Source organism: Protopterus annectens, chromosome 1.part0 (assembly GCF_019279795.1).
Source record: "Protopterus annectens isolate FY-2018-M chromosome 1.part0, PAN1.0, whole genome shotgun sequence".
NCBI classification, from domain to species: domain Eukaryota; kingdom Metazoa; phylum Chordata; order Ceratodontiformes; family Protopteridae; genus Protopterus; species Protopterus annectens.
The window spans coordinates 676622966-676650526 of NC_056725.1; the positions used below are offsets into that span (position 1 = coordinate 676622966).

The 27561-nt window shown below is 40.4% G+C and overlaps 1 protein-coding gene across 1 annotated transcript in view; it reads right to left on the reverse strand.

Moving 5' to 3' along the window:
• The window catches only part of PAF1 (PAF1 homolog, Paf1/RNA polymerase II complex component), a 712617-nt gene that overhangs the window by 375185 nt on the left and 309871 nt on the right, over positions 1 to 27561 (reverse strand). The window contains exon 9 of the mRNA XM_044062107.1: positions 12993 to 13096. Coding sequence (XP_043918042.1) covers positions 12993 to 13096 — 104 coding nt within the window. The remainder of the gene's footprint in view (positions 1 to 12992; positions 13097 to 27561) is intronic.

Consider the following 27561-nt stretch of genomic DNA (forward strand, 5'->3'; position numbering starts at 1 on the left):
CTTACCATAAATGTAGATGTTAGAGTGTATTCACTGTTGCAGTCCTGGTTTCCCCTCCCTCCTTCCCCCTTTTTGGTCCTCTACTATTCTCTTTTCCTAAGGTACAGGCTAAATTTGGTATTATTTGCCAAAGTTGCTTTTAGTTTAAGCCTTGTTTTCTAGGGGCTTCTGACTGTTATGGCAAGAAAGTCTGAAGAAGTGACGTTGGCTGCCTCCTTTTTTAATGGACGTCCTTTACAACAGACAATCGATGTCATACTTACTTACCTTTGGTATTCTGGCCGATTAAGGGTATGAGTGATAAGAATTATTTTATTTATTTTATTTTATTTTTATTTTACATTTGTTGACCGGGCTAGTCCAGCTGGATATATGTCCATTTTCAGTGGAGGCCCGGGGAGAAAAGCTCCACAAATTACAACAACATAAAAGGTCAAGACAAAGACAATAACAGTATAATTTGGTACATAAGTTTTAACAATTATAGTACAAGCCTAAGAGTATATATTTTATATTTCAGTAGGAAAAAGGAAAAATGTATCTAAGAATAGATGAATAAGACTAATACATTTGTATTAGAAATGGTGTAGTACAAATCTTTATAACATATTACAAAATTAGATACACCTAGTAATTTATGATAAGAGATACTGAGGTCTCACAAAAACCTAAGAAAGAAAAACACTAGAGATCAATAGATAGAGTATAGAAGAACAGCAAACAAGGATGGATTTCTAGTGTTATTTAACACATAGGTTGTGATACTATATGAAGGTGTTTGATCATTCCACTGTATATACTTATTTACATGAGAAAAAAATCCTAAGGAAGGTTAAGCTCACTAAAAATTAGTGAGACAACACAAGATCATGATAGGCTAGGAATTGTGGTTGTCTAGTTAATAGGCACAGGCAATGGATACATACTCATTTAAACCTGGATGCGTATATGCACATGTGCGTATCTGCCAAACCAATTCATTTATTTCTAAATGAATCTGCCAAGGGCCACCCTTATTATCCACCAAAGTTTTTCCCAAAACAGTGAACTTAAAAAATCAGGGCAAGCATTAATGTGCCTTGCAAGGGCATTATTCAAGTCTTGCCTAGCAATAGCATAAGTGTGTTCATAAATGCGCTGCATAAACTTTCTTTCTGTTTTCCCTATATAGAAAGCAGCGCATTTTTGACACAGAGCCAAATAAATCACACCATTTGTCTCGCAACTATGTTTCCCTATTATTTTATATTCTTCATTCCTAATCTTGACTTTTGAGTCAGTTAGTACATGCTTACATTGATTGCAAGCCCCACATTTTGTCATTCCTGAAGTGCGTTGACTTGAAGGTTGTGGTTTAAACTCAAGCAAAGATTTTAAATTGCGCCCTCTTCTGAAAGTTAATTTAGGAACCTCACCTAACTTGTGGGACAAATAGTTGTCTTCCATAATCAAAGCCCAATATTTATTGAGCACCTTCCTGATCTCAAAATGATCCACTGAAAAAGTGCAAAAAATCTAATTCCAGAAGGAGGCTGGTTTGTGGTGTCAGCGGCTGATCTAAATACGTTGGTGGGAGCAGTTTCAGAAATAGTAACTTCAAAAGAAAGAATTGGTTTATAAAAACCTGATCTTCTTTTGTTTATTACTTCCATTCTAATATCAAACAGTAAAGCCGGATAACCTCTATTTACAAACATTTGACTCAAATGCTCACATTTCAACAAAAAAATCTTCAAATTCAGAAACCATTCTGGCCGCTCTTACCATCTGGCCTTTCACTACTGCTTTCTTTTGATAACTAGGATGGCAACTAGTGAAATGCAGGAAAGCATTAAAGTAAGTGGGCTTTCGATAGACAAGGCTCTTGTATCTTGAATTTCTCTCATCTTTAATAATCAGAATATCCAAATAATTAATGCTAGATTTCTGCAAATTGTAGGTAAACTCCAAGAAGGATGTCATACTGGAAATAGTACTTAAAAATTTAGGAACTTCGGAGGGAGACGCTTTCCAGATAAGGAACATGTCATCCTAGTACCTTGTGTACCAGGCGACATTGTTCTTAAAAGTAGCATCAGAAAACAAGAGGTTCTTCTCCCAGTATGCCAACACACCATTGGCGAAACTCCCTCCACAGGGCGACCCCATAGCAACCCCTGATTTTTGTAAATAAATAATAACTTTGTTGTTTGACAATAAAATTTAAGACAATTTCCAATAACGTCTCAACCAAATAAATAGTGTTGTCATCTATTTTCTTATCAAAAAGAAATTCATGTACCCATTGAATACCAAGTTCTTGTGGTATGACAGTATAAAGATCCTTGATATCAATGGTCAAAAACCAGAAATTTGCGTCAAAAGGAATCTTTTTAATTTCTTGGAGAAAACTCCAGGAATCTTTACAAATCTGGGGTTCCTGATTGATTAAGGGTCTTAATACACTGTCAATATATTTGGCACATGCAACAGTGATAGAACCGCGGCCGTCCACAATAGGACGAAAAGGTGGTTGTGATAAACTTTTATGAGTTTTTGGGATGCCAAACAAGGCCGGTAACCTAGGGGCTAGAACATTTAAATATTGATACAAATCAAGGTCTATAAGTCTTTCAAGAAATAAATCCTCAATCATACCCCTGATTTTTGCATAAGCAGTGTTAACTTCATTAATGCTCACAACTTCATAACAATCAGTGTTTAGAAGAGTTACCATTTTCTGAACATACAAAAAGTTGTCCATAAAGACTAGACCGCCCCCCTTGTCAGGCTTCATAACTCTGATGTTACAGTTTTTTAACAAAACCATAAACTCTCTTTCATAACTAGCAATATTATAATGTTGTTTATGAGAGAATTTGTTCAACTTAAGAGCCCGTAAGTCATATTCACACATCTTTTCAAACAGTCGCAAATTGTCATGCATTGGGGGGTTGTAAACACTAGAAACTCTAAGGGTACCAGAGAACCATTCCATCACCCATCAATATTTTTAGATTGAGTTTTCTGACAAATAACTTAAGGTCAATGATAGTTTTGACCAAATCAAATGACATGTCAGGCACAAAAGATAAACCTCTAGAAAAAAAACTCAACTAAGTTAGAATCAATATTGAAGGATGTGTAGTTATAAATTTTAAAGTCCCCCTTAGAGTCTGTTAGTATCAGTGGATCAGAAAAATGACTTGTCATCTCCTGTGTTGTGCTCTGCGGTTCCTGTAATTGCCCCGATTGTTCCTCCCCTGTCCATTGACTTGTCTTGGCTTTCTTGTTCCTGGGAAAACCCTGCTGGTTGTTGGAATTGTCACAATTATTTACAGAACCTTCTTCAAAGATAGTGTTGTTACTGTTATCAGTTCTGTTAATATTCATATTAACAGACTTATTAGAATTGCTCAAAAGCCTTTCACTACGACAAAGAGGCATAGCTTCATTGTCATGACTTTCCAACACTAAATTTTGCTGACCATTTACTACATTAGGCAGTTCAACTTCATTATTTCCATGAGGAACAGTACTTTGAAATTTATTTGACAATAATGGAGGTCGAGGATAAGCTTTATTTACACGATATTCGTGAATGTCCCTATTAATCTTTTTCATTTTGTTGTTAATAAGCTTAGTAATAGCTGCCTCAATACTAGTAAAAATTCGCAAGTACTCATATTTATATCTAACGAATTCTGAATCCTCCTTTATATTTTCTTCAAGTCTTGCAAGTTCAATTTTAAAACAGTCAACCTCCTTCTGATATTGTACAATAAGCAAGTTCATATACTCAAAGCCCTGCTGGTCAAACAGGGCTAACAGGTCTTTGTGAAATTGTGACCCTTCCACTAACCCGACAGGGAAGCGCCATTGCCACAAACCTTTCGGGACCAGTTTCTTAACCAAACATTCTTGTAGATACGAAATTTCAAGTTGCAGTTTCCTGCACTTGAAAAGTTTAGAGTCAAAAATGGCAATAAGGTGAGATAAATCACTTACGTTCTCTTGAATACCTTCAGTAACGCCTTCACAAGCCTCGTCACAAAAGAAATTAATGTGACTAAGAAATCCGTTAATAGAAGGACACCCCGTAGTGTTAGAAGTAGGTATGGTGCTCCTTTGTTGATCGCCATTCACTGTACAGTTCCTACTAGCCTGCCCAGGCTGGATTTCCGAGTTTACTGGGCTACGCAACGAACCAGTACTAGTAACAACCAAAGCACCAGAAGTGCTTGTCGGAATCACCCTCGGAGCCTCAGGATCAATGGGCAAAGATAAAGGTGGAGAACGAGCGCTTAACACTGGTAAAGGTGGAGAACAAGCGCTTAACACTCCAGGTACGCTAGTTGTTTGTAGAGCATCCATCTTTTGAGTCAGCTTGTCGACACGATCCATGACAAGCTGTAATAAAGCAGTTAGATTGCCTTCAGCGTTCGCTTCGTCGGCAGGAATCACACCAGTCGGTGAATTACCAGCACAACCATCCCTTTGTGAAAATAACGATCCTTGGGATAAAGTGCCCAAACTGCTCATGATATATCACAAACTTCAAAAACCACGTAAACCAAATCACTACACAAACCAAGAAATAGTAGAAATGAGCAACGGAACACAGTCCCAAGTAAGCTGGTTTATTTTAAAACAATAATGTTAGCAAAAAACACTCTTTCGGCGAGCCCAATGTCTCACCTTCATCAGACAAAAATACAAGCAACTAACTAGCATTTTTATATAAAATAGTTTCAATTAAATAATCAACAATCAATCAACTTTAATTTAATCAGTGCTGCATATCAAATATAAAACATAATGAATCAAATTTTTAAATGTTAAACTTATAAGGTAACTTGTATCAAAGATAAAAAACTTATAAAACCATAATAATCTTCATGATTACACATTATGTGTATAAATATATATGTGTATAAAATACACACTAATTAATGAACTAATTTAATTTTAAAATCTTTGTATATTAACATTTTTATATTAAAGTAATACTAGATACAAAGTTATCTTAAATGCTTAGCTACATAGCCCATAAAACAAACAGCATTCATCCATTTAATTAATGTACCTAGTTCATTTAAAACAAAGGGCAGAATATATTTTTTATTTTTATGTATGCATGACATTTTGTACAAACTAACACCATTTATCAACACTATATGTCTACCTTTTTGTAGATAAAAGTTTAAGAACACAGGCAATGGATACATACTCATTTAGTTTCCCCAACGGGGTACTTAGCTTTAGTGAAGACTTCGGTTCTGAAACTCAAACTTGAATATTTCAGTAGTCGGCCGACCGGCACTTGCGAAAAGCTTCTTCTTTGGACACTGCACGGCAAGAAAGACTAAAGAAAATGTCGTCGGCTGCATGTTTTATACCCCTGACGACCTGACGTCATGGAAGAGGAGACAGCAACCGATGCAGGACCCAAGACTTTGGAATTCAGGTCGACTGAGGTCAACCTGCCAGCAGATTACCCAAATGTAATGACTGCAACAGTGAAACACAAAGAACATCGAAGTGCTGCACCCAGCAGGATAAAAGCACTCTCATCAAACTAAACAAACACGCAGAGGACAAATAAACCCTACAAAAGCCAAATCTGAGGTAAATTTGGGCTTCCAGGCCAAGGGCAACCACAAGGCATTCTTTAGGTCTATCCGCAAACCTCAAAGGCAATACACAATTGTGTACAGAGCCACTGTAAATGAAGCCGCCTACATTGAGCCAGAAAATTTAGCAAACCTACTGGCTGACAAATTCAGCTCCAACTTTATCCGTCTCTCCCCCCATCAACCTTCGTTCAGAAAAAACATCAAACAACTCCCCCTGCTATCACTAGGTCCTTAATGCTGTCTCAAAGGCCAAAAACACTGCTTCAGTGGGCACAGACAATATCACAGGATCCCTTCTAAATAGCAAGAAACATTCTGGAATTGTTTTTTAACTGTAACCCCCAAATAAGCTTTGTGCTTCATGAATGGAAAACAACAACAGTCATCCCACAAAGGTGGGCAATCTACAGACCATGGAAACTACAGATCTATAAGTCTCACTAGTCTTACATGCAAAGCCATGTAAAGAATAATCATGAAATGATCACTAACGACATAGGAAACCTCCAGACACTGGACACAACCCAATTTGGTCTCATCAAAGGCAGGGCATGTCTACTCAACCTGGTGGACTTCTTTGAGAAGGTCACCAAAGCAATGGATGAGAGCAACATGGTTCACACTACCTATCTTGACCTGGCCAAGGCATATGACACAATCCCCCATTAAATTATTGTTGACAAACTTAAGAGGTTAGGTAAACCCCTTGTATAACCCGGTGGATTGCCAGCTGGCTCAGACAGGACCCAGGGACCTAGAATTGGGGAGTCTACCTCTACAAAGAAGCCAGTCACAAGCAGAGTGCCTCAGAGATCCGTCCTGGGACTGCTCTTTTTTGGCATTTACTTCTATAAAGTCAAGGCCAAAGTCAATGGCCTCTGGCTAACTAAATTTGCAGATGATTGCAAATTAGTAGTTGTCACTGAATCGTCCACTGACAAATGTTGGCAAGGAAGGGCTGAGACAAAAACAACTGGTGTCAAGAGCCATGGACTAAAACTAAATGCCAAAAAATGCATTCAGTATCTTTCAAGAAGTCGTACACTCCTGATAACTCTCATATTGATAACACCCCCCAAAGAGCTGACCCAGTAGTCAGGGACTTGGGGACACACACAGATAGTAATCTAGCCTTTGACCATAACATGTCTACAGTAATGAGGAAATCATTCTATGTTGTGCAACCTATAAAGGTATGACATCTACGTCCAAGGAAGTCATTGCTCCACTATATTCAGTATTCATCAGACCTATCACCGTGTACAATGCCCCCTTTTGTATGTACCTAACCATGCATATCCAACAACTGGAACATCCACAAAGGTTCCTCACTAAAAGAACACAGGGCATAAGTAACATGTCCTATGCAAACCACCTCAAGGTCTTATCCCTGTATTCTGTCAATTAAAGGCTGTTGAGGGGAGATCTATGCCTGGCATATAAGGCATTGTCAGACCCTACTCTGATGGGCCTCCTGCATATCTGCAAAACAAACAGCATAAAAATTACCCATTCTAAAGACTTAAACCTTGCCTGTGATATGAACAGGACCTGCTGGAGAGACAGGTATGTATCCCAGGGATCACCACTTCTCTGGAACAGGCTCCTCATCCATGTGAAGCAGAGTTCCTCCCTAACCCAATTCAACTGCAACCTGGACAACTGGATGGGGAACAGGAAATTCATCCCTGGTTTGGCACTTATGTTTCAAATGGACACAGGCAGCCTGTAAATGGTTCATCGCCCAGACCCCTGCTTGTAAATGTTTCACCTCCCAAGCCCCTGCTTACACTTAAAGGGTACCAGAACCTGTCAGAGATTTGGGATGCATAGCTAGGCTAAAAAGGCCCTTGTGGTCGTTAGCCTAGTAAACACTTACAAACCCATAGCAATGTCCCTGAGCAACAGGAGACGTGGGGGAAGAGCAAAAAGCTGTGGAAGCTACAATGAATGTCAGACCTTATCAGTGGTCAAGTTCCCAAAGGTCATTACTGCAACAGCAAACCATGCAAAGATCATACAGACTGCAGAAGTTAAATCAGACAGAACGTGACAACTGCATTACCTTGTCAGAAAATACTTTTTAAAGACAGTGAAATTTTGCACATTACTAACTTACTCAAGACATCAATTAAAGTCGACAAGGTCAAAGGCTCTTGACATAAAACAAAATGTAGCACTAACTTTCAAAACAGTTGCACTGGATCGGGAAAATAATTAGCTTAAGTCTAGCTTATGAAAAGATGAGCATGTTGAAACGTATTCACATTGTGTAACCACAACATAGATGTGTATAACTGTCACATACAGGCATACCAAATACTCTACAGAGCCACAGTAAAGACAGCTTGTATAACTATGCAGATTTATTTAAAGACAAAGGTATCTTACTGGCTGAATAGCTAGGTTCAGGTGCTATTCATCACCTCAACCTCTTTACTTTTCAACAAACTATAAACTCTCCCACTAGAATTCACAAATCTACCAATAAACAAGCCATCTTGGACTGGATATTGGTCAATAATAATCCTCTTTCTTATAAAACTGGTATACTTCCTGACAATATCAGCGACCATCTTCTCACCTACATCAGCACACAAAAAAACAACAATTTAAATCAGCCCAACTATCGTATTATACGTAACAAAAAAAACTTTAACCTTCCTAGCTTCCTCAATGAACTCAAACTGTATAACTGGTCAACTCTAAAACACCTGCCACTTGAGGAAGCAGTTGCCCATTTTAACAACACATTCCTCCAAATTCTTGAGCATCACGCCCCCTCTCGCGTAATTAGAACAGGATCCAAAGCTGCCCCATGGCTTTCTAAAGATACCAAGCAAATGATGCATTTAAGAAATAAACAATGGACAAAATGGAGAACTACTAAAAACCCAACTGACCACCAAAACTTCAAATACCTTAGAAACACTACAAAAAAACTTACCTATCTTGATAAAAAAAATTATTACCTTCAACACCAACAAAATCAAAATCATAACCCCAAAAAATTCTGGTCAGGAATCAATAAACTGCTCCATCCAGGCAATACCAAAACACCTACTCCAGCTAGCATAGTGCAGACTCCACCCAACTTAATAGCCTGTACATTCAACACCTTCTTCTCTGAAACAGTCACCTCTCTAGCAAAGACCATGATTCCCCAACACTTCCCTCAAAATGACCTCTCCTCAAAATAACACCCCCACTCTAACATTTAGTACAGTCTCCACAACCTATATACACAAATTACTCTCAAAACTTAAACCATGCACTCCTTCAGCCGACCTACTACCAGCTGAATATCTGCAGCTTGCAGCAGCTGAAGTAGCATACCCAGTCTCCATCTTAATTAATAGAACAATAACTGAATCTACTATTCCTTCCCTCTGGAAAGTCTCCCATATCATTCCTCTACATAAAGGAGGAAACACTAATGAACTTTCCAACTTCCGTCCTATAGCCTTATTATCACCTCTATCTAAACTTATGGAACGTTGCATACACCAACAACTTCTACATCATCTTTTACATAATAACCTACTTTCTGACTCCCAACATGGTTTTAGACCTTTCCATAGCACCTCCACTGCTCTTCTCTCCTTTTCAGACATTATCAACAAAAATCGCAATAACAATCTCTTCTCCTCTGCTTTATTTCTTGACCTCTCTAAAACCTTTGATATGGTGAACCATCACCTTCTGCTAGACACTTTGAAATGTCTCTCTCTCGAACCTTTGGCATTGCACTGGTTTGACTCCTACTTGAAAGATAGACAACAAGCACTCCTCTGGAACAGCCATCTTTCCTCTCTGCTCCCAGTCACTATCGGTGTCCCTCAAGGATCCATCTTAGGACCCCTTCTCTTCTCCATATTTATAAATAACCTGTCTACCTCTCTTCCCACTTCCACATGTATTCAATACGCAGACGATTCAACTCTCATCTGTTCTGCTGCTTCCCCTGCCGAACTTCATTCTTCCACCCAACTAGTCTTTACAGCAGCAGAAAAATGGTTCCAAGATATCTGTCTCCTCCTTAATCCCAAAAACACCAAACTATTACTTTTCTCTCCTACCCTTAAATCCCCCCCCCCCTCTCCTTTTCACTTATGTCTGACAATGGCACTATCATTACACCTGACTGTTCCACTAAACTACTAGGCGTCACAATAGATAATCAACTAAACTTTGATTACCACATTGACCTAACCATCAAAGCTGTTAATAAAAAGATTGGTGCTCTTTATAGACTTAAGCCCTTTCTAACAGCATCTACAAGGGTGTCTCTAGCCCAAACTCATCTCATCTCCACACTATTGTATGCCTCCCCATCCTTTATAAACCTTTCAAAATCTAACCTTCAGAAACTTGCCATGGCCTATCATAGCATTGCCAGGTTTGCCACAGGTTCCCCATTTCACACCCATCATTGTGTTAACCTCAAAAAGCTTGACTGGCTCGAACTCCAAAATCTTATTCTCCTACATCAATTAGTTATCACCTATAAAATCCTCCACTACCCTTCTAATACACCCATACTAAATAACCTTGTTGTCCCTTACAGGAATCTTACTTCCCTTCGTTCAGCCAGCAAACTACTAGTTGCCACTCTCAAAACACACAACAAAGCTGGTGACTCCTTGTTTACAAACAACATTGGCTCATACTGGAATAAACTTCCCATAGAACTGACCTCTCTAGGCTCTTCTCAACTTTTCAAGAAACAACTGAGGAACTATTTTAAATCTCAGTGGCTATGCCCCTGCTCAAACCCTGACTGACCTGAGCATCCAACCCTCTTCCCATTTCTCTCCATTTACCTCTATGCTTGTCCCTATCACTAATACTACCCCTCTTCTGCAACTATCTACTATCCACTTGGATACTACTTTACCTCTGCAACCTGTTATCCCCCCCAAATTTATAGGTTGCTCCCAGCTATGCAAATCTGCCTCTTAATCTATTGCCCTGGCACAAAACAATTATAACAATTGTGAATACTGTGAATACTGTAAATACCTATAGACTCTTATGTAATTTACTACTTTCTTTCTTTCATGGCTGTACAATTCCTACTACAGCAAAGAATTTGCAAACATAAATCATCTCTCTATGTTATAGCTATAGCTTTGTTAAGTTTGCTAATTATAGTTTTGTTTAAGTTTTGCTAATTATAGCTATTGTCAATTTGCTTTAGTACCATTACTATGCTACATTGGACTAATTTTTCTTATCATGCTTATAATTTTTGCATCCCATTGTACTATTTTTATGTTACCTTCTAGTATATAGTGGAGATTTTCTCCTCGGGCCTCTGCTGAAAATGAACATGTATCCAGCCAGACTAGCCCGGTCAACAAATGTAAAATAAATAAAATAAATAAAAAGTAATACATCTGCCAAGGAAAGTACTAGACTCTCTCAGCAGAACTAAGAAAGAACTACAACTGAACTGCCACTTGGCAACAACAGCCTCTGAAGTACAATTCTCATTAGTAATGCCTTCTGTATGGAGTCTGCATGGCCGCCCTGCATCCAAATATATTTACTTTGTGTGTGCTGATTTCATCCCACCTCCCAAAACCATGAAGTACATGAACTGATATTCTCCAAAGTGTGTGTGTGTGTGTGTGTGTGTGTGTGTGTGCGTGTGTGTGTATGTGTGTGTGCGTGTGTGTTGTCTGTGTGTGTGTGTGTGTGTTGTCTGTGTGTGTGTGTGTTGTCTGTGTGTGTGTGTGTGTTGTCTGTGTGTGTGTGTGTTGTCTGTGTGTGTGTGTGTGTTGTCTGTGTGTGTGTGTGTGTTGTCTGTGTGTGTGTGTTGTCTGTGTGTGTGTGTTGTCTGTGTGTGTGTGTGTGTGTGTGTGTTCTGCAACAGACCAGTAGCAACAAACCATGTTACATTGTCTGGCACACATTAGATGCCAGGACAGGCTCTAGCACCTCCACGACCTTGCCAAGGATAAAGAAGGTTCCTGGAAAATGAAAGAAGGGTAAGCTTAGGTGTCATTGAGAGAAACGGAGTCAAAAGAATGGGTGAATAGCAGGTTTAAGAATAAATTCTGCCTTACCAGTTTAACAATCATGGTTAAGTAGCCATATAAGTCTATAACACTGTTTCACTGTCACTGGGAAGCAGGTATTCAGAAGTCAAGTAGAAGTCCCAGGTTGTCATACAAAAAACACCCCTGACCATGAAAAAGAATCCAGTTTATAATACTCTATAAAACTGAGAACTTCCACTTTACATATGGAAAGAAAACAGCTATACGAGTATCCAACTCTATGATGTACAGGGATAAAGTCCTCACTACCACCAGAGTTTGAATAGCAACTCTACTGCTGCTGGAATCAGACAGCAGAGAGTGGGTGCAGTAGTTCCAGTCTGCTGTGTTTGCCACCAGAAAGCAAAGGAGTGCAGGTGACAGAAAATAAGCACTACTCAATGGAGAGTGTGATGCCTCTAAAACAGTGATAGTAGTTCCCACTGAGAAAGGGGCATACGGGACTCCTGCAATGACACCAGTATTCATGTCAGACACAAGAGGTGGGACAGGATTTAAAACAGAAATGTACTGATAACCTGTACCTGAAATCAAGCAGTTACGAGGACTGGGGTGCCATGTAGTCCACAGCCATAGGGACAATTAGAGTCCAGACCTGAAACATAGATATACCTACTCTGGACAGTTGTGTGAAGACAAACTCTTCAAGCCATTTGAATGAATGCAACCCCCACCTCAGCAACACAAAGGACAAGGCAGGCAGGGGCACAAACACTTTCATGGCTGTCAGGATGACGGACCCTGCTAGTTCGCTCTCACTCTTTGCAGTTTGGGAAGGAATGGGCCCAAGACTGATGGGGACAGATAGCTGGAAAACACAAACAATAAAAAACAAACTAAAGAAAAAAGGTATACATGAAATGGCAAGACCAAGTTAGCTCAGCTGGACAGTAAATCCAAATGTTAGGATTTACAGTTAGTTGCCCTCTATGAAGTAAGTAAGATATAAGATCTAACATATATCAAGTAATGCAATCAAGAAACACTAACATTTGTAAGAGGAGATGGATAATTGAATCTGTCTCTGCAGCGGGTAAAACAATGAGAATGGTATTCGGAATAACCGAAGTTCAAGTTCCTCATGGTGCATTTTGTTTGTCATTTGCACATATTTGAAAATAACTTTAAATATTGTAGTATCAGGCCTAATTATAGTAGCAAATTAGCTTGTATAACAATACTGTTTATCCTGCAAAAAATGGTTGCCCATATAAGTTGTTAATGAGAAATTAGTTTTGAAAACAAAGGCCAAGAGCAGGGCAATGTTACAGAATTCATTAACTCTAACTTCTTGAGAAAAGTATTTTCATACCTGATCATAGCCTGTGACATCATTTCAACAGCTGCAGAGCCAACTGCCTCTTTAGGAGCAGGATCAGAATCAAAGATGACCTGAGCGCAAGGATTAATCCACATCTGGGAAGTAAGACAACATAAAGTAAGCTTAACATGCTGTTCTTGGCTATGCACCTGCAACACTCAACCAGTAGCTGGGCTCCATTTACTTCAAAGTTAGTAATTATTAAATTACACTAAGAAAACTGAGATTATCACATAAATTAAGTTTTCCTCCGATTTACTGGATAGTGTTATTTGATGTTGCAAATGTTTAACATGATTATTATAGTACCAATGGGCACAACTCTAGACCCACTTCTTTTCAACATCTTTAATAACAACTTACATAAAGCCAGCAAACAAGTTTCTTTAGTCCAACATGCTGACAATGCTCCTTTCATACGCTCTACCTCAAATCACACAGAACTCCAACAAATAGCTAGAGTCTTTCTCATCAATGATTAACTGACCACCTACTCCTCCTAAATGTAAAAAAAAAATGCTGTTTACAACAAAACCCTTAAATTCACTCAAAAGTACAGTTTTGTACCTATCATAAATGTAGATGTTCGAGTGTATACCCTGCTGCAGTCATTACACTTGGGTTATCCTGCCGTCAGGCGGTCCCGCAGTCGGCACGAATTCCAAAGTCTTGGTCCGGCATCGGTTGCTGTCGCTTCTTCCCTGACGTCAGAGCGCCAGGGGTATATCAGAGGCATCCAACGACATTTTCTTTAGTTTTTCTTGCCCCAGATATCAGGTGCCCCTAATAGGTAGGCAAGATATATATATATATATACATATAGCTATATGGAAAAAATAAAACAAAACCCTTAGGCACAAGCAAATACACCACTGAGGTAGTATAGAATAGAGTGGTAGAGATAAGTTCAGCTAGTTTAGAGGGGCTGGAGGGAGGGCAATCTGGACTGCAGCAGGGTATACACTCGAACATCTACATTTATGGTAGGTACAAAACTGTACTATGTTCATCGTGTTACCCTGCTGCAGTCATTACACTTGGGTAAAATCCCAAAGCTAAGGATGGGTGGTGGAGTCAAACAGGGTTAGAGGAGGCTAGAACGCCCTGCAAAACTGCAGTGGCGAAGCCAGCTCTAGTCTTAGAGTAAAGTGGTAAGTGGAAATGTTCGGTGAAGGTGTGTACTGAACTCCAAGTTGCAGCTTCCAGAATATCCTTGGTTGGCACCCCCCTGAGGAAGGCTGTAGATGTAGCTGCTGCCCTGGTAGAGTGGGGCCTTATGGTAGCAGGAACTGGTTTTCCATGGTGGATGTAGCAAAAACGTATGCAATGTCCTATCCATTTGGAAATGGTTTGTTTTGAGATAGCCTTTCCTTGTGATGCTGTAGCATAGGATACAAAAAGCTGGTCAGATTTTCTGAAAACCTTAGTTTTATCCAAGTAGTAACGTAGCTGCCTGTGAATGTCCAAGTAATGCAGGAGTCTTTCTCCTTTGTTCTGTGGATTTGGAAAGAAGGTGGGTAAATGGATGGTTTGATTTAGAGCCACACTGGATACCACTTTAGGCATAAAGGAGGGGTTAGTTCATAGAGAAACTCTGTCTTGATGATACATGAGGAAAGGCTCTACTGCCATTAGTGCCCGAAGTTCTGAAACTCTTCTAGCTGAAGTGACTGCTAGCAGCAGGGCAGTCTTCGATTATATAAACTTTAAGTCAGCTGAGAAAGCTGTCTGAAAAGGAGGTAGCGTGAGTTTTTCCAGAAAAAAGTTGAGGTCCCAAGTAGGTGTTGGTGCTCTCCTGGGAGGCCTAATGTTCTTGGCCCCTCTGAGAAACTGCCTTAAAAGTGGATGTGAAAATAAGGGAGGATCTGTGTTGTAGTGAGCAGAAATGGCTGAGGCGTGGATTTTAATAGATGAAAAAGAAAGCCCTTTGTGCAACATCTCAGTTAGATATTGCAGAATCTGAGGTATGTCAGGTTGAAGGGTATTTTGGCCTTTAGCTTGGTTCCAGGTGCAAAACCTTTTCCATTTGTCTGAGTAGGCTATCCTGGTGCTGGGTCTCCTGGCCTCCAGAATAACTTCCATAACAGCTTGTGAGAGAGGAGTTGGCTGGTTGCTTAGGTGATGTGCCATGCAGCCAAGTTTAAGGTTTTGAGCTGGCTGTGTAGAATCTGATTGTCTTGCTGTGTGAGTAGGTGGGTAATTAGTGGTAGAATCCATGGTGGGCTCTGGGCCATATTCCTTAATAGTGGGTACCAGTGCTGGCGTGGCCAGTCTGGAGCAATGAGTATCATTCAGGGTCTCTCCATCCTGACTTTCAGTAGCACCTTTGTGAGAAGGGGTAGTGGAGGAAAGGCATATACTGTTAGCATTTTCCAAATGAATGAGAGTGCGTCCACTTTCCAAGCTTGATGGTGAAAAGTCCTTGTGCAAAACCTTTGTTAGGTGATAGTTTTGAGGGCTGGCAAACCGGTCTATGTCTGGGAGCCCACATTTCTGAGTTATCATTGCGAATACTTGTGGATCCAGTTTCCACTCGTGGGGATCCATGATGTTTCTGCTTAGGTCGTCTGCCAATGTGTTCTTTTTTCCTGGCAGGAATTGAGCTTGTAATTGAACTTGGTAAGCCAGTGCTGTGTTCCACAAGGTCATTGCTTGCCTGCATAGAGGGTAGGAGTGTGTACCCCCTTGTTTATGTACCACATTACTGTGGTGTTGTCTGTCCTTATGATAAGCTGTCCTGGATGCAAGAGGTCCTTGAAGGCTGTCAGAGCATTTTGTACAGCTAGCATTTCTTTTTGATTGCTGTACAGATTCCTTTGATCTGCTGTCCATAAGCCTTGAACACACCGTCCTGCCATGTGTGCACCCCAGGCATAGTCCGATGCATCTGTTGTCATAGTTTGCCTGGCTGGGGGTAGGGTGAAAGGCTGATCCTTGTTTAGGTGACAAGCCTGTAACCACCACAGAAACTCCTGTTGAAGGCAGGGAATGAGATTTATCATTGTTTCCAAGCTGTGGCTGTATTGAGTCCATACGCTTTTTAGGTACCATTGTAATTTCCTCATATGCAGTTTTGCAAATGGTATTAGTAGTATGCAAGATGCCATGAAGCTCAAGGCCTGCAGAATTTTTCTTGCAGGGAGTTGAGTCTTTGTTGCCATTGTTCTGAAGTATTGAGTTAGTTGTAGTTGTTTGTCTGGCGTCGGATAAGCCATCTGGGCCGTTGTATTCAAGCTGGCACCCAGGAATGTCATAATTTGTGAGGGCAATAGTTTTGAATTCTTTTCCTTTACTGTGTACCCTAGGCAACTTAGAAGATGTCTTACAAAAGCCAGGTGTTGTAAGAGAATGTCCTTGCTTTCTGCTTGGATAAGACAGTCGTCCAGGTATGGGTATATCTGAATTCCTCTCTGTCTGCAGTATGCAATTACTGGTGCCAGGCATTTTGTGAAGACCCTGGGCGCAGTAGATAAGCCAAAGGGCAGTGCAGAGAATTGGTAATGGGTTGAACCTGCAATGAAAAGGAGGTATCTTCTGCAATTTTGTCTGATAGGGACATGCAGGTATGCCTCCTTGAGGTCCAACGTTACTAGCCAAGCTTTCTTGCCCAATGTGGGAAGAAGCTGCTGTAGTGTTAGCATCTTGAATTTGGGTACTTGCAAGAAGGTGTTTAAGACTGAAAGGTTCAGAATGAGTCTCCAAGCATTGTCCTTTCTGGGGACTAGAAAGAGCCTTGAGTAAAATCCTTGGCCTTGCTCCTGTGTAGGTACCAGTTGAATGGCTCTCATGTCCATGTGAGCTGTAATTTGTTTTTGCGCCTCTGCCCATTGATTTTGTGGCAGGTTTGGCATTCCTTTTATCCTTGGCAAGGTGTGGAAATGGAATCTGTATCCGTGTGAGATAATGTCTAGGACCCAATTGTCCTTTGTGACGATGCGCCAGTTGTCTGCTAAAAGTGCTAATTTTCCTCCCAAGGGAGCTGCCAAGAGGGTTTTGCTTGGCAGTTTGAGGTTTGAGTCATTGTGTTTGCCTTCTAGTGGTTTGGGACCTGTCTTCTCCTCCCTTCTGTGTTGTAGTGCCCCACTGGCGAGGTTTGTAAGGGATTTATGCTTGTCCTCTGCCCTTTGGGCACCTGTATTTACCCCTCTGTGGTCTGTCAGAAGCTGGAAAGGACCAATTTCTTGTTGGCCAATTTCTGCTGAAGTGTGGGGGCAGTACCTGTAAGAAATCTTTGACCTTTTGCATAGATTTTGCCTTATCCTCCATTTCCTTTAAAACCTCCTCTGCTTTAACCCCAAATAAAACATACTGCTGTAAGGGTGCATCCAGCAACTTTGCTTTAACATGATCAGGCAGAGTTTGTTCCTTTAACCAAGCATGCCTACGTATAACAGACCCAGTAACAGCTGCTCTACAGGAAGCTTCCAAGGAATCAAATCCACATTGTAAAGTATGTTTGCCCACCTGTTCAGCTGCATGCAACAGATCCTGCATTTCCTTGAATTCAGACTGTTGAGGGTGCGTGCCCATCTTTTGTTTTATTTGAGACATTAGGAATTGCTGGTATTTAAGCATGTGAAATTGACAATTTAGTGCTCTCATAGCTAGAGTAGTTGAGGTGTAAACCTTCTTCCCCCACCTACCTAGTGCTCTGGAGTCCCTTTCTGAGGGTACAGGATTTTTAGCCATAGAAGACTTAGCCCCTTTGGGACCCTGGGAGATTGTCTCTGGATCAGCAGCAGGGCTTCTGTAAAGGAATTTGTGAGAGTCAAGCACTCTATAGTATCTATCGGGTTTGGCTGGAGCAGGAGGCAGAGAATCTGGATTTAGACTAGATTCTAAGAAGACATCATCCACTATGTCCAAAACTGGGGGGATAGCAAGTGGTCTGTGCTGGGGGAGTAAAATAAACTCTCAGAGCCTTTTGAGTCAGAGTAGTTCTGACCTTCCCAGTGGAAATGTTCCCTCATGGTGTGTAAGGTTTCCCCAAAGAAGTAGTCTTCAGGGGGAGAAGCTGAGGGAATGGAGTCTTCAGCATCAGAATCTTCATAAGGGGGAAAGGAGTAATCCTATTCCTCAGAGGAGCCTGAGGAAACAGACACCTGATCAGAGGAGGCATAATCCTCCTCTTGTCTAGGCCTTTTGTCGGGGGGGGGGGTTGGGAACCCATGATCAAAGAAATCAAATCTTCAGCCATTTTAAGCATCTGTTTCTTAGGCATAGGGCCATGACCTGGAGACTGAAGTGTAGGCTTTTTTGGTTTTAGAGGAGTCTTAAGCTTATCATAAGATTTTATGGTGAGGTTAGTCGGTCTGAAGACACCTTCAGAAACGAAGGTGTTTCTGCAGCACTGGCTTCCCCTACTGCAATGTCGTCGGTAGGGCCTAAGGTAAATGGTTGCGTCGGCTTAGAAATCTCTGCTGGGGGATCCGATGTGGCCTGGGGATCTAATTCAGCAGTAGCCAGGGGCTGCGTAGGCACCTCACTGAAAACCGGAGAACTGGCAACTGGGCCAGCCGAGGCCTCGGAGTCTGGCTTGGATCTAGGCTGCCAGTCCTTATCCTTGCGTTTTTTTATGCACGCCGGTAGTCGGTTGCTCCGACGGCATAGTGTAATTAAATTTTCTACCCAAGTAGTGTCGTGCGAAATCAAAGCGACGCTTTATAGTTCGCTTATTGAACCTAGCACAAAACCGACAACCAGTGACGTTGTGGTCTGGGCCTAGGCAAGGTATACAAAAAGAATGAAAGTCCTTATGAGGTATTTGCTTCCCACAAGAAATGCAATTGTTAACTTTTTCTGACATCGGACTGAGGCAAGAAAAGGTTCCCCAACAGGGTACTTAGCTTTGAAGACTTTGGACTGAAACTCGATTCGAAAATCTCAGGTGTAGGCCGACCGGCACTTGCAAACTGCTTCTGCTTCAAGCACCGCGCGGCAAGAAAGACTGAAGAAAATGGCGTTGGATGCCTCTGATAGACCCCTGGCGTTCTGACGTCAGGGAATAAGCGACAGCAACCGACGCCGGACCAAGACTTTGGAATTTGTGCCGACTGCGGGACCGCCTGACGGCAGGATAACCCAAGTGCAATGACTGCAGCAGGGTAACACGATGAACATCAATCCTTTAACATCAAGTCAGCAAACAATATTGTAATAGAAACCATATTCAATACTGAACTGTTAGGCGATAACTTAAAATGTCTTGCATATTTTCCATTCTATTAAAAAATAATCACCAAAACCTAGGAGTTCTCTACTGCAACATACCCTACCTCACTAACTACCCCTGAACATCTCTAGCAGTTTCTTACATTCTTCTTTCTCTACTTTATGCTTCACCCATAACAACCAACCTCCAATACACCTTACAAAATAAATTAAGAGCATGCTACAATAAGATAGCAATGCTTCAAATCATACTCATCATTGTGTTGCACTACAGAAACATAAAAAGGGTTAGAATTACCCAACCACCTCTCACTTTAATCCAACTAATTACCACACAATTCCTCCTGCCTGCCCATCTCTACAAGAATTACACTCCAAACCCCCTGAGATCTAGTAACAAAAAACTACTATCCACCACACCCTCCACATGCTACTACTCTGGAACTCCATAACCACCGCTTTAAAAGTAGACAACATGATACAAAATATTTAAGATTGGCCTAAAATCTTCCTGTCTTTTGCTCATGCTCCCATCCTTGTTAATCTTCTCTTTCACCTTCCTGTCCCTAGTTTTATTCTCAGCCACTGTCATTCCCTCCTACTTACACTATGCTTACTTTCACGTAGCTATATTTTCTTCTTCCTACCTCAATTCTCAAGACTGTACTATGCATCTCTTCTATCTCACAACTTTCTCCACTATTTTTCTTTTAGCATTTCTGCCATGTTTCTACCATAATCAAGGAAAATGTTATACTTTTGTAACAAAGGTCCTAACTTCAACTGTTAGCACTAAATAATGTGCATGATTCTTTTCTCAAACTACGCATTACTTTCTAAAAAAATTTTAATTCTTGCAAAAAAAAAAGTAAACATTTTTCCCTTATGTTTCCTTTTCTATATCAATGTAAAAGTGTTTTTGTAATTTTTGTTTAAAGAGCTTTTCACCCTAGGCCTGCAATGAAAACTGGACTGTAAGCCCAGAAGAAATCTCCCATTAAACAAATGGCAAAAGTAAATACACACTCAGTAAAACACTTTTCAATAAAAAGTAATCCAAAACAAGAATTCAGTCTTCTGTGTTGCATTTCTTTCATTGCCCCTCATTCCAGTGCTTCAACAGAGCTTTCTTTAGTTCTCTGCTCCTAACATTTAAGTTGCTTTTTAGATCTTTGTTAGATCCACCAGCTTCTCCGAGATGACCAGTTGAAGGAAAGGCAATGAGAGTAATAAATGTGATTCAGACATCTTTCTATCCTCTTCACATCTCTCTCACTCTCCCCTCTTACTTCCTTTACCTCCCAAATCAGTTTCTCTGTTATTTCTTTTCGTTCTAAAATGTTCCTTTTCTTCATACTTTTCATTACCTCCTCTAGCCTGCCTTTGTTTCTATATCTGAATTCAAACTCTGCCATCAGCAAAAGTCTCATTAACCACATTTCACCATTTCTAAATGCAATCCTATGTACATATTTCGCCTTCTGAAAAAAAATAAACACAGTTTTTATTGGACCAAGCATCTCAAACAATAACATACTGTATTACAATTATGACTTCCAAAATTTTTTATCGTGTGTTCTTCTTGTCCTTAACTTCTTAGCATTATAGCTGAAAATTCCTCTTCCTTGTTATTTTTTTTTTTTAGTTCATGATCAGCATCTATAGTAGTATCACATTACCCATTATCTGTGCACACACCTTTTTAATGAAGTCAGTGCAACCCATTTTCACAATAAAATTCTAATCTGTCTTAGCAGAACAATTACAGTTCCTGCTAATTTCTTCTTGCCAAAACGCTTGTAACTAACTTATCGGGCATTTTTGAGCATATGGAAACATATAAACTTGAAAAGTGTACACCTCCCAAATTTCTACTCAGAATCTAAGAGCATTACATACATGAATGTCTACTTATTTTAGTTTCACATCTTAAACTCTTCAGAGACTATACCATCTGTAAAACAAAAAAAACTACCCATTTAGGCATTCACCATATTGACAGATCTGAAGAGGGGGCATATGCAGTGAATAGAGCATGCATACTTCACGTGCATTTTTTCAATTAAGCAAGTTCCACATTTATGGAAATGTCCTCTTTGCACCCCCCCCAAAAAAAATTCTGTAGTGGCAATACAGTTAATTATCACTCCTACTAACAAATGTTCATGATCACCCTCTAAATAAGCAAAACGCCACCAGTAATAAATCGGCTTAAGCTGGTGGTAGCTCAGGTGGATGAAAAAGATCCAATGGCACTTAGTGAAAAAAGAATACGGAACTGCCCTGAAAAAATGTCTAATCAGTATGAATACCACCTCGGGAATCCCATGAAAAAGAGGCCACTGCCCTACAGAGATTAATCCAGTCAAGAAAAGAATAAATAAAATACCTATGGGACGCGTTTGAAATGTGGAAAGAAACTTCAGAACCAAGCAAACATCCATGCGCACACAGGAAGGATATGCAAACTCTGCATAGATGGCACTCCAGTCAACAGCAGAACTCAAACAAATGCTGCAAGGTAGCAATGCCAACAGCCGCAACAATGTGCTGCCTCATGCCATCCATAAATAGAAAAATCTGCAGTTCACACCTGCAAATCTAGAGGCACTGACCATCTTTAATTTAGAAACCGTAATGTCTGCGGGTACAGCAATAAATTTCAGGGAACTGCTCTTTATTAGTTCATTTCTTGGTTTTACTTAAGCAAACATTCTGTGAAAAGTTCAGAGATATAAGAAAATAACCACATGCAAGAACACTTGCCAGAACAGTGTGTGCATGTAAGCTGCAAGCTAGAAACATATATTCAAAAGATCTATATATATATATATATATATATATATATATACACACACATATATATATATATATATATATATATATATATATATATATATATATATATATATACACATACACACATTTGTATATGTTGGAGCAATACAATTTTATCAGTATGACTGCTTTGTCAATGTTAACATGTAACATGGAATACAAATGTGGAGGAAGCAGACATAAGCAGTGAAAAATGTTCATGATATACAAAAAAATACATTATTATGCACTTTTGTCCCGAATAGCAAGTGAACATCATCAATCAAAACAAACTCATTAACAAAAAAAAAAAACTTCTGAAGTCACTTGACTGATTAACATTTCAGTAAAAGCCTTGATTGTTCAAATATAAAGATACATGACATTAATATATAACACATCAACAACAAATGTTTATGAGTGCAAATCCAAACATAAAAATGTGTTAAACACATTAAAGGTAAAAAATAATCTTAGCAGCCATCATTTCAAGTATATTATTAATACTAATAATGTTGTTCAATATACAACAAATAGAAGCATTTAATCATACCTGCCATACCAAATTGTTATATTTGAGACTTGTTCCCAGATGCCACCAATGCCGTTAGTCACAATTTTATCCAGATCTAAAAGTACAAACTTACTAAAACTCAAATGACATTCAACATACTTACTAGAGGTGCTGTTATGATTTTCCTTGCAAACAAGTGTGCTCATAAATTCTTAAACGGAGATTCCTCTCCATTTTCCCCCGGAATAAAATATGTCACAATTGGTGCAGCATGTCAAATAAATCACCCTGGTTGTTTATCCATGGCTGCAACAAGTTTAAGATGTTCCCAGTGAATTTGTCATTTACAAATACATACTGATTACACACTCCACATCTGTGGGTCAGATTCAGTGAGAAATTCCCAGCGTTCTTAAATTCTTCAGATCTCTCAGATTTATTTTTGAGATTGTGACCTCTTTTGTAAACAAAAATCTGCTCTTAGTCCAACTACCTCAGTTTAATTTTCAAAATTGGAAAACACTTCCCAATTGTGGTTATACTATTTTTGACCATTTGACGGTCAATATTGTAATTTAACACCAGTGCCTCTCATAGGAATGAAAAGTCAGGTTCTTCAGACTAAAAATGTTCAACCCCTACCCTCAAAATAGACTGAAACCTGGTCCGACTCCTCACATTTTACTTCATCCAATAAGAATTGCATGATAACCCCATTAAAAAAAAAAAAAACACGTCTTTTACACCTCAGTCAAATAATGACTGCCCTCAGAAAATAATCTAGAAAATGTAACATTTTTCCTTTAACTATACTATGCTTCTGTGCTGTTTGTAGCACCACATGGGTTGAAAGTGCTCAACAATTTTTTTGTTGGCATATTTACATTGTGCATGTGTATTACTTTGGTTCTATTTTTTGGGTCTATATTATATGAACGAAAGTTCATATCGAACTCTCAAAACAGTGAAAATAACGGACTTCGAACTCTTTATTGTGGGGGCGCCAGCTAAATATACCAACTAAGAGATCGCACTACAGTGAGGAAAGGGCAAATATTCTGACCTTCAATGTACTGCGATCCCACAAGAAGCACTTAAAGGTCCGGGATTTTCACTCTTCAGAGCGTATGATATGAACTTTCATTCATATAATTTAGACCATATTTTTTCCTACGCTGAGTGGTGCTACTGAGTTGTGGTTGTGATCATAACTGAACATAAATGAACCTTACAGGCACAGATAAAATAGTAGAGACTACAAAGTTACATTAAGAAAGTACAGTTTTGTACCTATCATAAATGTAGATGTTCGAGTGTAAACACTGCTGCAGTCATTACACTTGGGTTATCCTGCCGTCAGGCGGTTCCCCCAGTCGGCCTGAGTTCCAAAGTCTTGGTCCGGCGTCGGTTGCTGTCGCCTCCTCACTGACGTCAGTGCGACAGGAGTATGCAAGATGCAGCCGACGCCATTTTCTTCAGTTTTTCTTGCCCCAGATGTCAGGTGCCCCCAAATAGGTAGGCAATTCAAATTGCTAATAAAACATACATAAGAAAGGCAAACAACAACTTTCAGTTACCAGCAAATACTCCCCATAGATAGCAAAGGGTAGAAGGCATAAGGTACCAGCAAGTAAGAGGGGAAGGACGGAGGGTGACCTGGACTGCAGGAGTGTTTACACTCGAACATCTACATTTATGGTAGGCACAAAACTGTACTATGTTCATTGTGTTACACTGCTGCAGTCATTACACTTGGGTGGAATCCCAAAGCTGAGGTAGGGAGGCTGGTTCTATAAGGCATTAGGGGTGGTTATAAGGCCCTGCAGCACAGCAGTGGCGAAGCCAGCACTGGATTTGGAGTATAAAGGCAAACGGTAATGCTTGGTGAAGGTATGCACAGAACTCCATGTTGCTGCTTCCAAAATATCCTTGGTAGGTGCTCCTCTGAGGTAGGCAGTTGAAGTGGCTGTTGCCCTGGTGGAGTGAGATCTAATGCTGCTAGGTAAAGGTTTCCCATGGTGAGAATAGCAGAAACATATACAAAGTCCTATCCATTTTGAAATAGTCTGTTTTGAAATGGCTTTGCCCTGAGCTCCTGCAGCATATGCTACCAATAATTGTTCAGATTTTCTGAAAGCTTTGGTTTTGTCCAAGTAGAAGCGTAACTGCCTGTGAATGTCCAAAGAATGTAGTAGTTTCTCCCCCTTATTCTGTGGTTTTGGATAGAAAGTTGGCAAATGAATAGTTTGGTTTAGAGCCACACTTGATACTACCTTTGGCATAAACGCAGGGTTAGTTCTTAAAGACACCCTGACCTGGTGGAAAATGAGGAAAGATTCCACTGTCATTAGTGCCTGTAATTCTGAAACTCTTCGTGCTGATGTTATTGCCAGTAGCAGAGCAGTTTTCCAAGAGATGTATTTTAATTCTGCTGTGTTAGCTGGCTCAAAAGGATATAAAGTTAATTTTTCCAAAACAAAGTTGAGGTCCCAAGTTGTGGTAGGTGCTCTACGGGGCGGTCTTATGTTTTTTGCCCCTCTGAGGTACTGTTTGAGCAAAGGATTAGAAAAAAAATCGGTGGATCCGTGTTGTAATGAGCAGAAATGGCTGAGGCGTGGATCTTGATTGAAGAGAAGCAGAGGCCCTTGTCCAGCATCTCAGTTAAATATTGAAGTATCTGAGGAATGTTTGGGACAAGAGGGTCAAGGCTGTGCACCTGTTTCCAGGCACAGAATCTCTTCCATTTATCTGAGTAGGCTTTCCTGGTGCTAGGCCTTCTGGCCTCCAGAATGACATCCATAACAGCTTTGGAGAGAGGCATTGCTTGCTTGACTAAGGAATTTTCCATGCAGCTAGGTTTAAGGTCTTTAGCTGACTGTGAAGTATCTGATTGTTGTGCTGTGTCAGCAAATGTGGGATATGAGGCAAAATCCAGGGTGGTTCGTGTGCTAAGTTCTTTAAGATTGGGTACCAGTGCTGGCGTGGCCAGTCTGGTGCAATCAGGATCATCTCTGGCTCTTCTTGCCTGGCTTTTTTGAGTACCTTTGGAAGGAGAGTTAAAGGAGGGAAAGCATATACTTGTAGGTTTTTCCAGCTGAATGAGAGAGCATCCACTTTCCATGCTTGTGGATGGTAACTCCTTGTGCAGAAGTTCTGTAGCTGGTAGTTCATTGGGGATGCAAACAAATCTATGTCCGGGCTCCACCATTTTTGTGTTACCATTCTAAATACTTGTGGATTTTATTCCCATTCATCGGGATCCATGATGTTTCTGCTTAGGTCGTCTGCCAGTGTGTTTTTCTTTCCTGGCAGGAATTGTGCTTGCAGATGAACTTGGTAGTTTAGAGCTGTGTTCCACAAGGTCATGGCTTGTCTGCAGAGGGGGTAGGAGTGCATGTCTCCTTGCTTGTTTATGTACCACATAACTGTGGTGTTGCTTGTTTTTAGTAGTAGTTGTCCTGGATGCAGCAGTTCCTTGAAAGCTATAAGTGCATTTTGTACAGCTAGCATCTCTTTTTGATTGATGTGAAGATGCCTTTGCTCTGTGGGCCACTCGCCCTGAATACAATTTCCTGCCATGTGTGCTCCCCAGGCGTAATCCGATGCATCTGTTGTCCGTGTTTGCCTGGCTGTGGGATGAGTAAAAGGCTGTCCCTTGTTGAGGTGACAAGCTTGAGCCCACCATCAAAACTCCTGTTGAAGGCAAGGAATTAGTGGTATAACTGTTTCAAACTTTGACAGTGTTGAGACCATACACTCTTTAGGTACCATTGTAGTTTCCTCATATTCAGTCTGGCATATGGAATTAGTAGTATTCAAGATGCCATGTAGCCCAAGGCCTGCAGAATTTTTCTTGCAGGGAGTTGGGTCTTTGTTGCCATCAATTGAAAATATTGAGTCAGTTGTCCTTGCTTGACTGGCGTGAGATAAGCCATCTGGGCCGTTGTGTTCAAGCTGGCACCCAGGAATATTATCTGTTGTGAGGGCACTAGTTTTGATTTTATTTTGTTTACTGTGTACCCCAGGCAACTTAATAACTTTTTTACGAACGCCATATGCTTTAGAAGAACGTCCTTGCTCTCTGCTTGAATCAAGCAGTTGTCCAGTTATGGATAAATTTGAATTCCTTTTTGTCTGCAAAATGCAATTACTGGTGCCAGGCACTTTGTGAAGACCCTGGGTGCAGTAGATAAGCCAAAGGTCAGTGCAGAGAATTGATAGTGCATTGAACCAGCTAGAAATCTGAGGCATCTTCTGCAGTTTTGTCTGATAGGGACATGCAGGTATGCCTCCTTGAGGTCCAAAGACACGAGCCAAGCTTTTTTGCCCAGCATGGGAAGACACTGCTGTAGTGTCAACATTTTGAATTTCAGAACATCCAGGTAAGTGTTTAGAGAAGAAAGATCCAGAATGGGTCTCCAGGCTTTGTCCTTTCTGGGAACCAGAAAGAGTCTTGAATAAAATCCTTGTCCTTGCTCCTGTGGTGGTACATTTTGAATAGCTCTCATGTTCATGAGTGCTGTAATTTGTTTTTGAGTCTCTGCCCATTGATTTGGTGACAGATTTGGCATTCTTTTTAACCTTGGCAAAGTGTGAAATTGGAACATGTAACCTTGAGATACAATGTCGAGAACCCATTTGTCTTTGGTGATGCAAAGCCAATTGTGATAGAAAAATGCCAGTTTTCCTCCTAAGGGGGCTGCCAAGAGAGAACTGTTTGGCAGCTGTAGTGGGAAGTCATTGAGGCTGCTTTTTATAAGGTTGGGGCCTGTCTTCCCCTTCTTTCTGACCTGGTGTACCCCATTGTTGAGGCCTGTAAGGACCTTGTGCTTGACCTCTACCTCTTGGACATCTGTATCTGCCTCTTTGAGGTCTGTCTGTGATTGGAAAGGACCAATTCTTTGTTGGCCAATATTTGCTAAAACGAGGAGGCTGAACCTCTAAGAAATCCTTCACCATTTGCATGGATTTTGCCTTATCCTCCATCTTCTTTAATACCTCCTCTGCCTTAACTCCAAACAACACATCCCGCTGCAAAGGTGCGTCCAGTAATTTTGC